The following is a 10,979-nucleotide window of genomic DNA, read 5'->3' as shown; positions in this document are numbered from 1 at the left end:
CGCCACGGCACTCATTCTATCCTGGGCAACAGAGTGAGACTCTGTCTCAAAAATAAATAAATAAATAAATAAATAAATGAAAGAAATGCTAAGAGATATAGTTAAAACACCAAAAGATAAATTTAAATGGAATTTTCAAGTAATCCAAGAAAAGGCAGAAAAAGAGAAATGGGACAAATGGGAAACAAAATGGCAGACCTAAATTCACCCATATGAATGATTCCATGAAATATTATTCGGAATGAGAGGCAGTGATGGTTACAGGTTGCATCCTCTACCTAGGGGACAAGCATGTGTCACAGGGAGGACCGAGCAGGTCTTTGTTGCCAGGTATCCTGGGTGTGGACACTCGCTGTGGCCTTGGCCCTGTTTACAGTGCTTCAGCATGAACACAGACAGAAGGCATGATAAACACCCAGGTTCCCACCATCATTTGGCCGCTCGCATATTTTTGATTACCATTGTTTGTTTTCTCATGTTGGTAGAGTTCTAGGTCATTCCAGCTAACTACTGTCGTATGACTCGATCAGTCATTCTATCGTATGACTAGATCAGACTTTACCCTCTCAAGTGACGTTGGATACTTATATGGTTGGTTTTGTGTGTTGACAACACTTGGCTACTCGTACACATCCATTTTTCTTGTAAGGGAGACACCCAGGAAGGCATTTCCTGGTGCAAAGTATGTGTATTCTCAGCTTGACGCGGGGTGTTAGTCTGTTTTGTGCCGCCATAGCAGAATCCCACAGACCGGGTAGTTTATAATGAACAGAAATCTACGGGCTCACGAGTCTGGAGGTTGGAAAGTCTGAGATCGAGGGGCCAGCATTTGGTGTGGGTCTTCCTGCTGTGTCATAACGCGGTGCAGGGCAGCTCCTGGGAGAGGGAGGTGGGGGATTAAGTTTTCAGCACATGAACTTTGAGGGACACACTTAAACCACAGCACATGGTTTTGTCAAATTCCTGTCCAAAGTGGCTCCTGCTTACCGTGCCCTGGCCTTTCAGACGGCCCATTTCCCCTGAGCACCCCATGAGCAGTGAGACAGCCAGGAAGGGGCAGAGCTGGGGTCGGAACCTATGTCTGTACATATTACACGCCCTGCTGCTCACTGAGGTCTGTGCCCATCAGCTGTGGGAAGGGCCCAAGGACAGCACGTGGCCAGTCGCCCTGTTTTCAGGAAGGTAACAGTAGGCGCTGCCCTTTCTGTAGTCACTCAGCACCGCGTCCTCTGCCAGGTGGGTGCGAGGCCTCGCTCTGATCTTGGCTCCAGGTGCCCCTCCAGCTGGACAGGCAGCCCAAGACGGATCCCAGAGCAAGGCCGGATGTCCCCTTCTGCCCCGTGAGGGGGGGGACGAGGTCTGTCTCCTGACCAACACATCTCCAGCACTTGTCACAGTGGTGCCTCTGAGTACATTAAGGGTCATTCATTCATTCACTCAACATCAAGCCCCCTTTGTGCTCCTTCACCTTCCTTTAGCTACAGCTAGGGCCACCTGGGGAGCACCTCTCCCCCACCAACCTCCCCCCACCGGGCTCACGGAGCCTCCCCAAGGCCGTGCCGTGCGCAATGTGAGCAGAAGGAGTATCCACTGTTCCAATCTGATTTTATTGAAAAGGAAACATACAAAAATCATGTACAAAAAAAATTAACCAAACATGTACAGAAAATTCATTCCGGTATCTACAGCAGCGCATATACAGTATTTTACAGGCTGGGCCATCCCTCCCCGCTCCCAGACTCCTCCCTCTTCCGAGATTCCCCCCTCCCTGACTCCCGGTCTCCCCCCCAGCGCTTTGCCCTGGGGACTAAGGCTGGGGCGGCTTCCGCCAAAATCTCCCACCCCCCAAATGAATGCCAGTGGTCACACGTGCTCTCTCTAAACCTATGCAATGGGACTGATGGGGCGGGGGGTGGTCACGGGCAGAGCACAGGATTCACAGTCTGGGCCCCTCCTGGCCACCCCCCATGAAGGTGAGGCAGGCATGCCCACCACCCGCCGCTGGCTCAGGGAAGATGGCTGGGCGCTGGGCTGGGGCAGCCGTCAGACGCACCCCATTCTGTCTCCAGGAGGCTAGTGGTCAGGTTTGGCTCATTTGCTCTTCACAGGCCCCCTCCCCAGGAGGAGGGGGCAAAGCACCAGGGGCCTGCGGCCAGGCCCGAAGTGAAGGAACACTGGGAGGAGACCCCCCCCCAGTGTCACCCCTGCAGCTGGAACGGGCAGCCAGCACCAGCAGCCTTTCCTGAGATGGTGGTGGGCGGCAGAGGCGGGCGGCTCAGTCCCCACCCCCTCGGTCACCGCCGCCTTCAGATGCTGAATCCGTCAGCCCTCCCTCCCCTGGCTTCTTGCCAGGGACCCAGGAGTCCACATCTCCGTCAGTGCACCCCAGGCTGGGCTGGGGCTGGAGTGGCTGTCTCGGCCCGCCCCTGGGACAGGCAGGGCTGGTAGTCCAGTATGCTACATGGTGCAGAAAAAGTCCCCCGTGCTGGCCAGGGTGTCAGGAGGTGGGAGGGTCCTGCCCCCCAAGTCTCCGACGTCCACCGGGCGGGTGCAGGCACCTAATTGGGCTCCATCTCAGGGGCTCTGTGGCCCCTGGGTAAGGGCAGGAGTCCCATGATGAGATTGTACAGGACCCTCCAGGGCGAGGGGCGGTGTCTCTGCTGCTCCTCTTGTCTCTAGGGAAAGAGAGAGAAGGGGAGGTTAGCGTGGGCCTGGGCAGTGACAGAATGTGGGTGGTCACGTCGAAGGGCAGAGAGGGGCAGGTTACACCCTCACCAAACTTATCCCGGCTCCTCTGCCCCCCTGGTGCTCCGCACATGTTAGCTGTGACCACTGTACAGATGAGAAAGCCACCCACCCGAGTCATGCCAGGGCTGAAGGATGGGGCTGGACTGCAACCCGTCCTGCCCTCCCCTCAAAGGCTGGTGAGATGGGAAAAAAGGAGCAGGGAGCCCACAGTCTCAGCAGTTCTAGAACAATCTCTGGAAGGAGGTGAACAGGGAACAGTTCACCCACCACCTGTGCTGAGGCTTCGCACAAGGACTTCCAGGCAGAGCTGGGATGCGTGTGACCTCTCGGAAACCCCTGCCCTGTCCCCAGCGGCAGGATGAAGACTATGGGTAGGCCCTAGGACCCGCTCAGCTCGAAAACGCCAGGCAGTGGGAACGGAGGAAGGAAGCCAGGCACGGGGAAAGATTCCCCACCAGTAAAAATGAAAAATACTAAGGAATGTCCGAATAGCTCCAGCACTCTGCCAACACAGGACACACTGAGTGCAGAGCCAGGCCCTGTGCGAGGCAGGGTCCACCTAATCCCCCTTGGGACACAGAGCAGAGGAGAAACCCATTTTACAAGACAGCTAAATGTCCTAAAGGTTCCTGCAGGCCTGGCAGTGAGAGGATTCCTCAACACTCCCACCAACTCTTGCGGCCACAGGGCGGCCATGGGGCCAGATCAGATCGGCAGAACTTCAAAAACCTGCCAGTCACGCTGCTGCGGGCTGCCACCTGGCATCGCCACCCTGGCGAGCAAGCCAGCAATGGTCTAGTAAGGCTGATGGCAGGCAGGCCACCCAGGGGTCCACCCTGGAGACACACGCGGGGGCTTCCCCCAAGATGTGCATGGGTTGGAAGGCGAAGAAGCCCATGAATCAAATCTGAAATATATTTTAAACTATATCCTAAATATCCATCGACGGGGATCCTGTGCCCATCCAGCAGAATACTACGTAGCAGTGAAAATGGATGCCTGAAGGCGCCTCGGCCCACAGGGGTGAAGCTCAAACACGACTCCCAGGGGAGAAGCAGCTGGCAGAGAACAAACACTGCAGCTTTGCACGTTCAGCTAAAAGTGCCCCGTAATCCTACGCATTGTTCCCGGCCTGGTAAATGCGCAGTAAGAGAACCAGCACCTGCAGGGGGCCCAGGCATGCCAAAAACTTGAAGGTTTCCTTTGCAAGGAGAGAGGGGACAGGGATGGGGAGGGGCACAAGGAGCTTCACGACATCCGTATTTTTGTTTTGTTTTGTGTCTTAGGGAGCAAGAATGCGGCTGCAGTGCAGCCCGGGCGGAGCGGGGCGGTGGGCTCAGGCTGTTTGTCACTCTCCGCCGCTGCAGGCTGCCGATGTTGTTTTAAAGAGGCTGCCGAGGGTTTGGGGGGAGGGGCCCTCGTGGGGCGGGGCTCCCGGGCCCTCCCCGCAACCCCCCCCGCCCGCCCGGCGCCCGGGAAGCCGAGAGCGCGCTGCGGCCGCGCGGGAGCGGGAGCCGGGGGCGGGCGCGGCCACGCCGCCGCTGCTGACTCACCGGCTATAAATAGCCCGGGATATATGAGCTGCTCCGCCGAGCGCCGCCCTCAGTCCCCGCGGCCGCGGGCCACGGGCGCGGCGCGGCTCTCGCGGCGGCCTCCGTCCCCGCTAGGGCCGAGCCAGCCGTGTCGCAGGGCCCACCGGCGGCTCCGCGGGCCCGCCGCCCCCGCCCCCCACCTGCCCGTCCCCGGCGCGACCCCCGCCGCGCAGGGCAGCAGCTGCCGCACATCTGGCGGGGCCCGCCTGCAGCCCCCTCCCCGGCGGGAAGTCCCACCTGCCGTCTACCCCTCCCCCAGCACTTACCCGCCGCTCGTACTGCGCGTTGAGGTCGTCCGCCATCCGCCGCAGCTGGGCCCCGATCTCTCGGGCCCACTGCTCCTCCTCCCCCCGGACTCCCGGGGCCGCCTGGGTGGGACCGCCCGCCAGGGCCCCCGGGGCGCTGGGGACGGGCGACTCCAGGTGCTGCTCTGCCAGTGAGAGTGATGGCTGAGGACCTTGGAGAAGCAGAGGGGCGTGGTCACCACCCACCAGCCTTCAGGCCCTGGGGTGTCCAGGAGGAACCCCGGTACCTAGGGCCTGCTTCTCCCTTTCCCGGCCACCTGCGTTCTCTGTTCCCCGCCTCATTTCTAGCGATTCCTTTTTTCCCCTCTTGGAGCCAGATTTCTCGGCTCCTCCTCCCCAAGCACTAGAAAGCAGTAAGGGGACCTGGGAAGGCCTCTCTGGGGTCACCTGTCTGACCCCAGCTGACTCCCCACTGCCCGTGTCAGGCTGCAAGTCCTTTGTCTTCTCCGACCTAAGGACCTCTATTCCACAACGGGAGCATATGTTGCCTGTTCCATTAGACAGACAGGGAAACTGAGGCCTGTCGTTAAAAAGTGTCCCAAGGTCATTCAGGGATACAGCGACTGACCCCACCCAGAGTCACAAGCCTCAGGTCTCCTTCCCTCTGGTGTCCAACCACAGTGAAGCCACACCCCCGGATGTGGCAGAGTCCTGGAGACCAGAAAGCCAGACTGTGGCGGCTTCAGAGCACGGGCCTGGGGGCTGGGACCCGGGAGAGGCCTTCCTGCCCCACCCCCACCCCCTTCTGAGCTCCCCAGAGGTCTCTCCGCGCCATCCCCGACTCCCCGGCTTGCGGCTTGTCCCACCACACCAGGTCCTAGCATGAGGGGTCACTAAGGCCCAAAACCAGGGCCTCAATTTCCACGTCTGTGACTCTGGTCTGCAAATCGGGGTCCTTATCCCCCGCAGCCAGTAACTGAGTTTTCTCTTTTCTTACACCCCTGGGCTCCGGGGACAGGATGGGGGATGGGGGAAACCAGGACAATCGTTCCCCTGCTGCAGTGTGTGCTGGCAGGGATGAGGCTCCCCGGGCACCACGGGGTTAACAGCCCATCAGGCAGGGGACCTTTAACCCTTCCCTCCCCAAGACTCACCCACTCCCCGAGGGGACTTTCCCAACACAATGGCCCCCTCCCCCTCTCCTTCCTCCTCCCGGACCCGGGAAAGGGCCAGCGCGGGCCAAAGAGATGCAAATAAAGGCCGGGGGCCCCTCGACCCCTCCCCAAAGTCCAGAGGTGACAATCCTCCCACTCTGCCCACACTCTCTTCCACTGCAATCCTCCAGGGGGTCAAGGGGACCCAGACTGGGGGAGGGGAACTGGGAAACAGCTGTTGCCTGAGGCCCGGAAAAGGCAGCGGGCTGCCACTCGGGGACTGCAGTCAGATTCCAAGAGGGACTTCCCACTCGACCTGGCCCCTCCACCCCCAGCCTCCCACTCCGTCTTCCTGCTTCTTGCAACACAAAGACCACATTGGCCACACCCTCCCAGTGGCCCGGCCGGGCTCCCCCACCCCCCTCCGCTCCCACTTCTCCAGTTCCTCGGTGGCTTCCCCAGCTCCCTGCATCCCGGGCGTGGGGCGGGCACTCACCGTCCGGGCGTGGGCCTCGGGGCCGGCTGCGGGGACCCCCAGGCCAGCGGGGGCCCCCCAGGGCGGCGGTGACGGCGGGCGGGGCGGTGGGGGCGCAGAGGTAGGCAGCGGGTAGCAGGGCGGGGGCGGCGGGGGCAGCGGGCAGGCCGGGCTCGCAGAGGCCGCAGGACACTGCCGAGGGCACCAGGCGGCCGAGCGGGAAGGGGCGCGGGCCGTCGCGGGCCAGGCCCTCTACGGGCTCCGGGGAGCTGCCCTCCTGGCGTGCGCGGGCCATGGCGCTCCCTGGGGCCTGCGGGACACGAGGGAGGAGCAGGTCAGCAGGGAAGTAAGTGCAGGGGCGCCAGGGCCCCACGGTGCACCGGACCGGGCTCAGATCCTAGACGGAGGGAAGGGCAGGTGTGTGTGATGCGGAGGGGTGATGGCCCCCCCAAGACACACCCAACTGGGATGACACGGGGATCGGGCTGGCCAGGACACACGGAGATGGGCACACGAGGGAGCAGGAGGTACAGGACCCGGACGGAGGGGTCTGTCAGGTGTGTGTGTGTGAGGGTTGTGGCAGCCCCACAACACAAATCCACTCTACCCAGGACCCACACAGGGCATGGGCTGGTGGGACTAACTTCCCAGACACAGTGATGGGCACACAGGGAGGGCGGGAGGCAGTGAGGGCTCCACGACACACACGGGGGCTCACACAGGACCCAGATGAGAAGACTGTTGGGGGTGTGTATGGGCAGTGTGTGAAGAGTTCACAACACATACACACAGGACTCGCAACTGGCCAGCCCTCCCACCCTGTCTCCCACTTGCACAGAAACGCTGAGATGATCCCATCTTAGACATTGCTACTGACTACACAAGACACACACACAGAGACCAAAACAGGGACATGCACACACAGACAAACCGTCACAAGCACTCTAGGTACACTGCACACTGGCTGGCACAACCCATCCCCTCTGACCCCCAACACACGTATACAAACTGTCAAAGTCTCACACACTGACCCACTATGGCCATGCCCAGAGACACACAAACACACAGAAACCCACACAAAATAGGCACTGCCCGAATTCTCCAACAACATGCCCCCCCCCACATACAAACCCGAGAGGTAAGACCTACGACCCTCAGGACTCACCTACATATCAACACGAAACAGACACCCATGGACACACACAGCTCAACACCACCAAAACACAGCCACATGCCACCAACTCTCGGAGCTCAGGACACAGGTAAATCGGGCACACAGGGGCACATGCCATCAGACACCGACGCATCACCAATGACACGCAGACACCAACCCACCCTCCTCTCCTAACCCCAAATCACCATCAGCAACTGTCAGCACGGACACACACATGCACACACACACACACACACACACACACACGCGCGCGCGCGCCCGACAGCCAACTCTAATCCCACACAGCCCAGCAGCACACACACCTCGAGCTCCGACAGAAAACACTGGTCTCACGTGACTGACATAAACACTACACACACGCAGCCCACATGACACACATGAGCCAGCGAGCACAGAGACAAGCCCCTCAGACCCAACACACACACACACACACACACACACACGCACGCACAGGGACTCAGACACAGCTCCATCCAGGAGCCTGTCAGCAGCACCCACCGCCTGCGCTGCACAGACCCCACAGAGCCTCGGTCCTCAGTTCCCAGACGCTGGTGCCAGACGCACCAGCCAAACACAGACTGAGACAACCCCCCGCCACGCACACACACCTGACAACTCACACAGTCACCTGGACAGAAGACAGCCAGCGGCATGCAGCAGGTACACCATCAGATACACCATCAGAGAGGAAGGGCAGAGGCACATGCCCCGGGGACAGGCACAGGGAGACAGCCACAGACAAGCCAGTACACACGGGACAGGACACACAGGCACACACACACAACACACTCAGGAAAGACACACACACATAAACACACAAACAGCTCACTCAAGCAACACACAAACACACCACGATCACACACACAGGCGACACGGACTCACAAAATCACCCCCGAACAGCACACACAGACAACTCTGACGGAGAACACACACACAGGTACACCCACCCCGCGGGCACGGCATGCGCGGACAGAACCCCACACAAACACACGCGGGGACTCACGCCTACACCCCGGCGGGTCAGAAACCCCAACATTCCTCCGGATTGACACAACCACTCCCTGCAGACCCCAGCACAAACTCGGAGCCAGACGCACGCACACACCCAGGCGAGACACCTGCAGATCCACAACCCCGCACACGCGCGCTCCCACGGCGGTCCCAGACGCCCCCCTCCGCTGTCACAGCACCCCCCCCACCGCCGCCACGTGCGCCCGCCCCGCCCGCCAGGCGAGCGCGGGGCCAATAACCGGCTGTTGCTGGGGCGCAGCCCCCGCCCGCAGAAGCCGCAGACTCCGCGGCCCACGAGCCGCCCCCTGTCGCCGCCCCCAGCGGGTGCGCGCCCTGGGTGTGGCCGCCCCTCTGTGCCGCCCCCCCCGCCCCTCCCGGACTGGGGGGCTGGGGCAACCTGGGGTCGACTCTCTTCCCCGGGCCGCACTGGCCACCAGGGGGCGCTGCCGAGCCCGCACCCCATTGTTTGTAAACAAACCCGCCAGACCGCTGAGGCACCTGTGAGCCCAGACTGGGCGCCCGGCTGCCTAAGTGCCTCCCGCCCAGCGACCCCAGTCCAGGCACCCTCAAGGGGGTGGGGGGAGGCAAGGTGTAGGAATGCAGGGCGCCCGCACTGCTATGAGTGCACTCCCGTCACCTCCTCCAGGGAGCCCACCGGGCCTTAACGATCGCCACCGGCGGGGATTCCGGGTGCTCACACTCACCCCGGGGGCATGAACACGCTGGAGGGGGCGGTGATGGAGGGCGGGCGGCTTCCTTCAGGAGGGCGCGCCCGCCGAGCGCCGCTCGCTGCGGCGGCTGCTGCTGCTGCTGCTGCTGCTCTAACTGCAGTGGCGGCTGCTGTTGCTGTTGCTGCTGCTGCTGCTGCTGCTGCTCTCCGGGCCGCAGGCGCGTCCGCGTCGTGGCCGCCGCTGCTGATCTCGCTAGTGCTGCCGCCGCTGCCGCCAGCCGCCCGCTCGCATGTGGCTCGCGCCGCGTCTCAGGCCGCCCGGCGGATCCCGGGCCCGCTCCGCGGCCGCCCCGCCCCGCCCCGCCCCTGCCCGGCGGGTCCCACGCCCCGCCCCCGCGTGACGCCACGGCCCCGCCCGCCGCCGCGGACAAGTCGGGACTTGCAGGCGCGCGCCGCGCCCCCCCGCATCCGCGCGGGGGGTTTCCCTGCAGCCGGGGGCGGCCCGGGGCCTGGCCCGGGGCGAGGGGGACCGAGGCGCGCTGGCAGGGACGCCCGGACACCGGGACAGTCGGACACACACGCTGACACACTGACACACTGACTGGGACCCACAGATCCACACCCCCAGAGACCAGAGGCGTGCACACCGACGGACCGACTGGCGCTCCAGGGTACACAAAGTCACGTGCTCACAGAGCCAAGGGGACATACCGATTCACAGACACAAGGCCACAGTCACACAAATGCACCCTATGGACAGGGCCATAGCACACAGACTCACACACTGATGGGACCCACAGCTAGACCAAATACACAGACTGACTAGCAGACAGGGTCTCCCAGACAGGCAAACTGACCCAATGACAGGCCACAGATAGTTGTACAAACGCCCAACTGATGAGCACAGGGAGACCCACAACCGTGTTCACAAACATCCGCGCTGAGCACTCACGAAACACACACAGAGTGATGCACCCGCACAGACTCTGGCTGCGTGCTTACCAGGAAATACAAACTTCCTGATAGGCGCAGCTGGAGACAGGCGCACACACACACACACCTGTTACACGGGACACCTGGACACACAGCCTAATCCAAACCATACTCCCACAGGGACACGCACAAACACACCCCTGCAGTTTCCGTGCTAGCACATTGAAACTATCAGAAAGTGACACTCAGAACGTAGATCAAATCAGACATAGAAGAAACTGACCCCCGACACATAGTCACAAAGTCACACCTGTGATGGGTTCCTGCTAACTGGCCCACCGACAGGACACACTCTGGAGCATGCACACCTGGCCACACTCACCACGAATATGGCCCGGGACCCATCGCGAGAAGGAAGCCCCGGGCACCTGGCGTGGACATGCCCGGGCAGACCCCGCACCAAATTTCATTCTGTCTCCTGGCTTTCTGTTCCCTTTTCCTTTTCAGTTTCTCACACTGTCACTTCCCTCCCCCGGTCTGATTCTATGACTTTTGTCCTTTCTTCCCCCAAAGCCCTGGACTCCTGCCTCCCCTTCACTCTATTTTCCCTGGATCTCACCCAAACCAAATCACCTCAGGAGAGGGTGAGTCACCCTGGAGTGCCCAGCGCTGGGCTGGCTGAGAAAGCAGGTCGGATCTCTCGAACTTGGCTCCTGCGGGACCAGACCCTTAGATTGCCTAAGAGAAGCAGGAAATCCAAATCTCATGTGAAATCTCCCTAATTTAAATATTGGGGACTGATCCACTTTCCTCCCTCCTTCCCTTTACTCATTCATTCATTTCCCTTTCCTTCCTCCCAGTGTTTTCCAAACTGTGGGTCATAAGTAAACCACGGATTATGAAATCACTTTTGCGGATCTTGCTTTTATTTGAGTTTATTGAGATGTACTTACACACAATACAGTTCACTTTTTTTT

At 60.9% G+C, this 10,979-nt stretch overlaps 1 protein-coding gene across 3 annotated transcripts; it reads right to left on the bottom strand.

Moving 5' to 3' along the window:
• Window positions 1-1,588: 1,588 nt before the first annotated feature.
• Window positions 1,589-10,562, bottom strand: BBC3 (BCL2 binding component 3). Of its 3 annotated transcripts, none has more exons than XM_045531325.1 (4): window positions 10,385-10,562; window positions 6,236-6,524; window positions 4,607-4,797; window positions 1,589-2,675 (listed from the first exon to the last, which is right to left on the bottom strand). In XM_045531325.1, exons 1-4 carry the CDS (start codon window positions 10,470-10,472, stop codon window positions 2,575-2,577), a joined length of 669 nt encoding a protein of 222 aa, XP_045387281.1. In that variant the 5' UTR covers window positions 10,473-10,562; the 3' UTR covers window positions 1,589-2,574. The 3 variants fall into 3 exon arrangements, with proteins under 3 accessions (XP_045387281.1, XP_045387282.1, XP_045387283.1); XM_045531326.1 differs by lacking the exon at window positions 10,385-10,562 and adding an exon at window positions 9,104-9,129; XM_045531327.1 differs by lacking the exon at window positions 6,236-6,524 and having other exon boundaries at window positions 10,385-10,549.
• Between the last annotated feature and the right edge of the window lie 417 nt (window positions 10,563-10,979).

This window comes from Lemur catta, chromosome 19 (assembly GCF_020740605.2).
Source record: "Lemur catta isolate mLemCat1 chromosome 19, mLemCat1.pri, whole genome shotgun sequence".
NCBI classification, from domain to species: Eukaryota; Metazoa; Chordata; class Mammalia; order Primates; family Lemuridae; genus Lemur; species Lemur catta.
The sequence above is the reverse complement of the archived record's forward strand: the minus strand, read 5'-3'. Positions and strand labels throughout refer to the sequence as shown.

Excerpts from the sequence above, each read along its gene's own strand:
- BBC3 (XM_045531325.1), bottom strand. The coding sequence starts at position 10,472 with ATGAAATTTGGTGCGGGGTCTGCCCGGGCATGTCCACGCCAGGTGCCC. Across the intron at positions 6,525-10,384 it reads GGTCCCGGGCCATATTCGTG|GCCCCAGGGAGCGCCATGGC; the intron begins GTGAGTGTGGCC and ends CGTGTCCCGCAG. Across the intron at positions 2,676-4,606 it reads ACGCGCAGTACGAGCGGCGG|AGACAAGAGGAGCAGCAGAG; the intron begins GTAAGTGCTGGG and ends CTCTTTCCCTAG.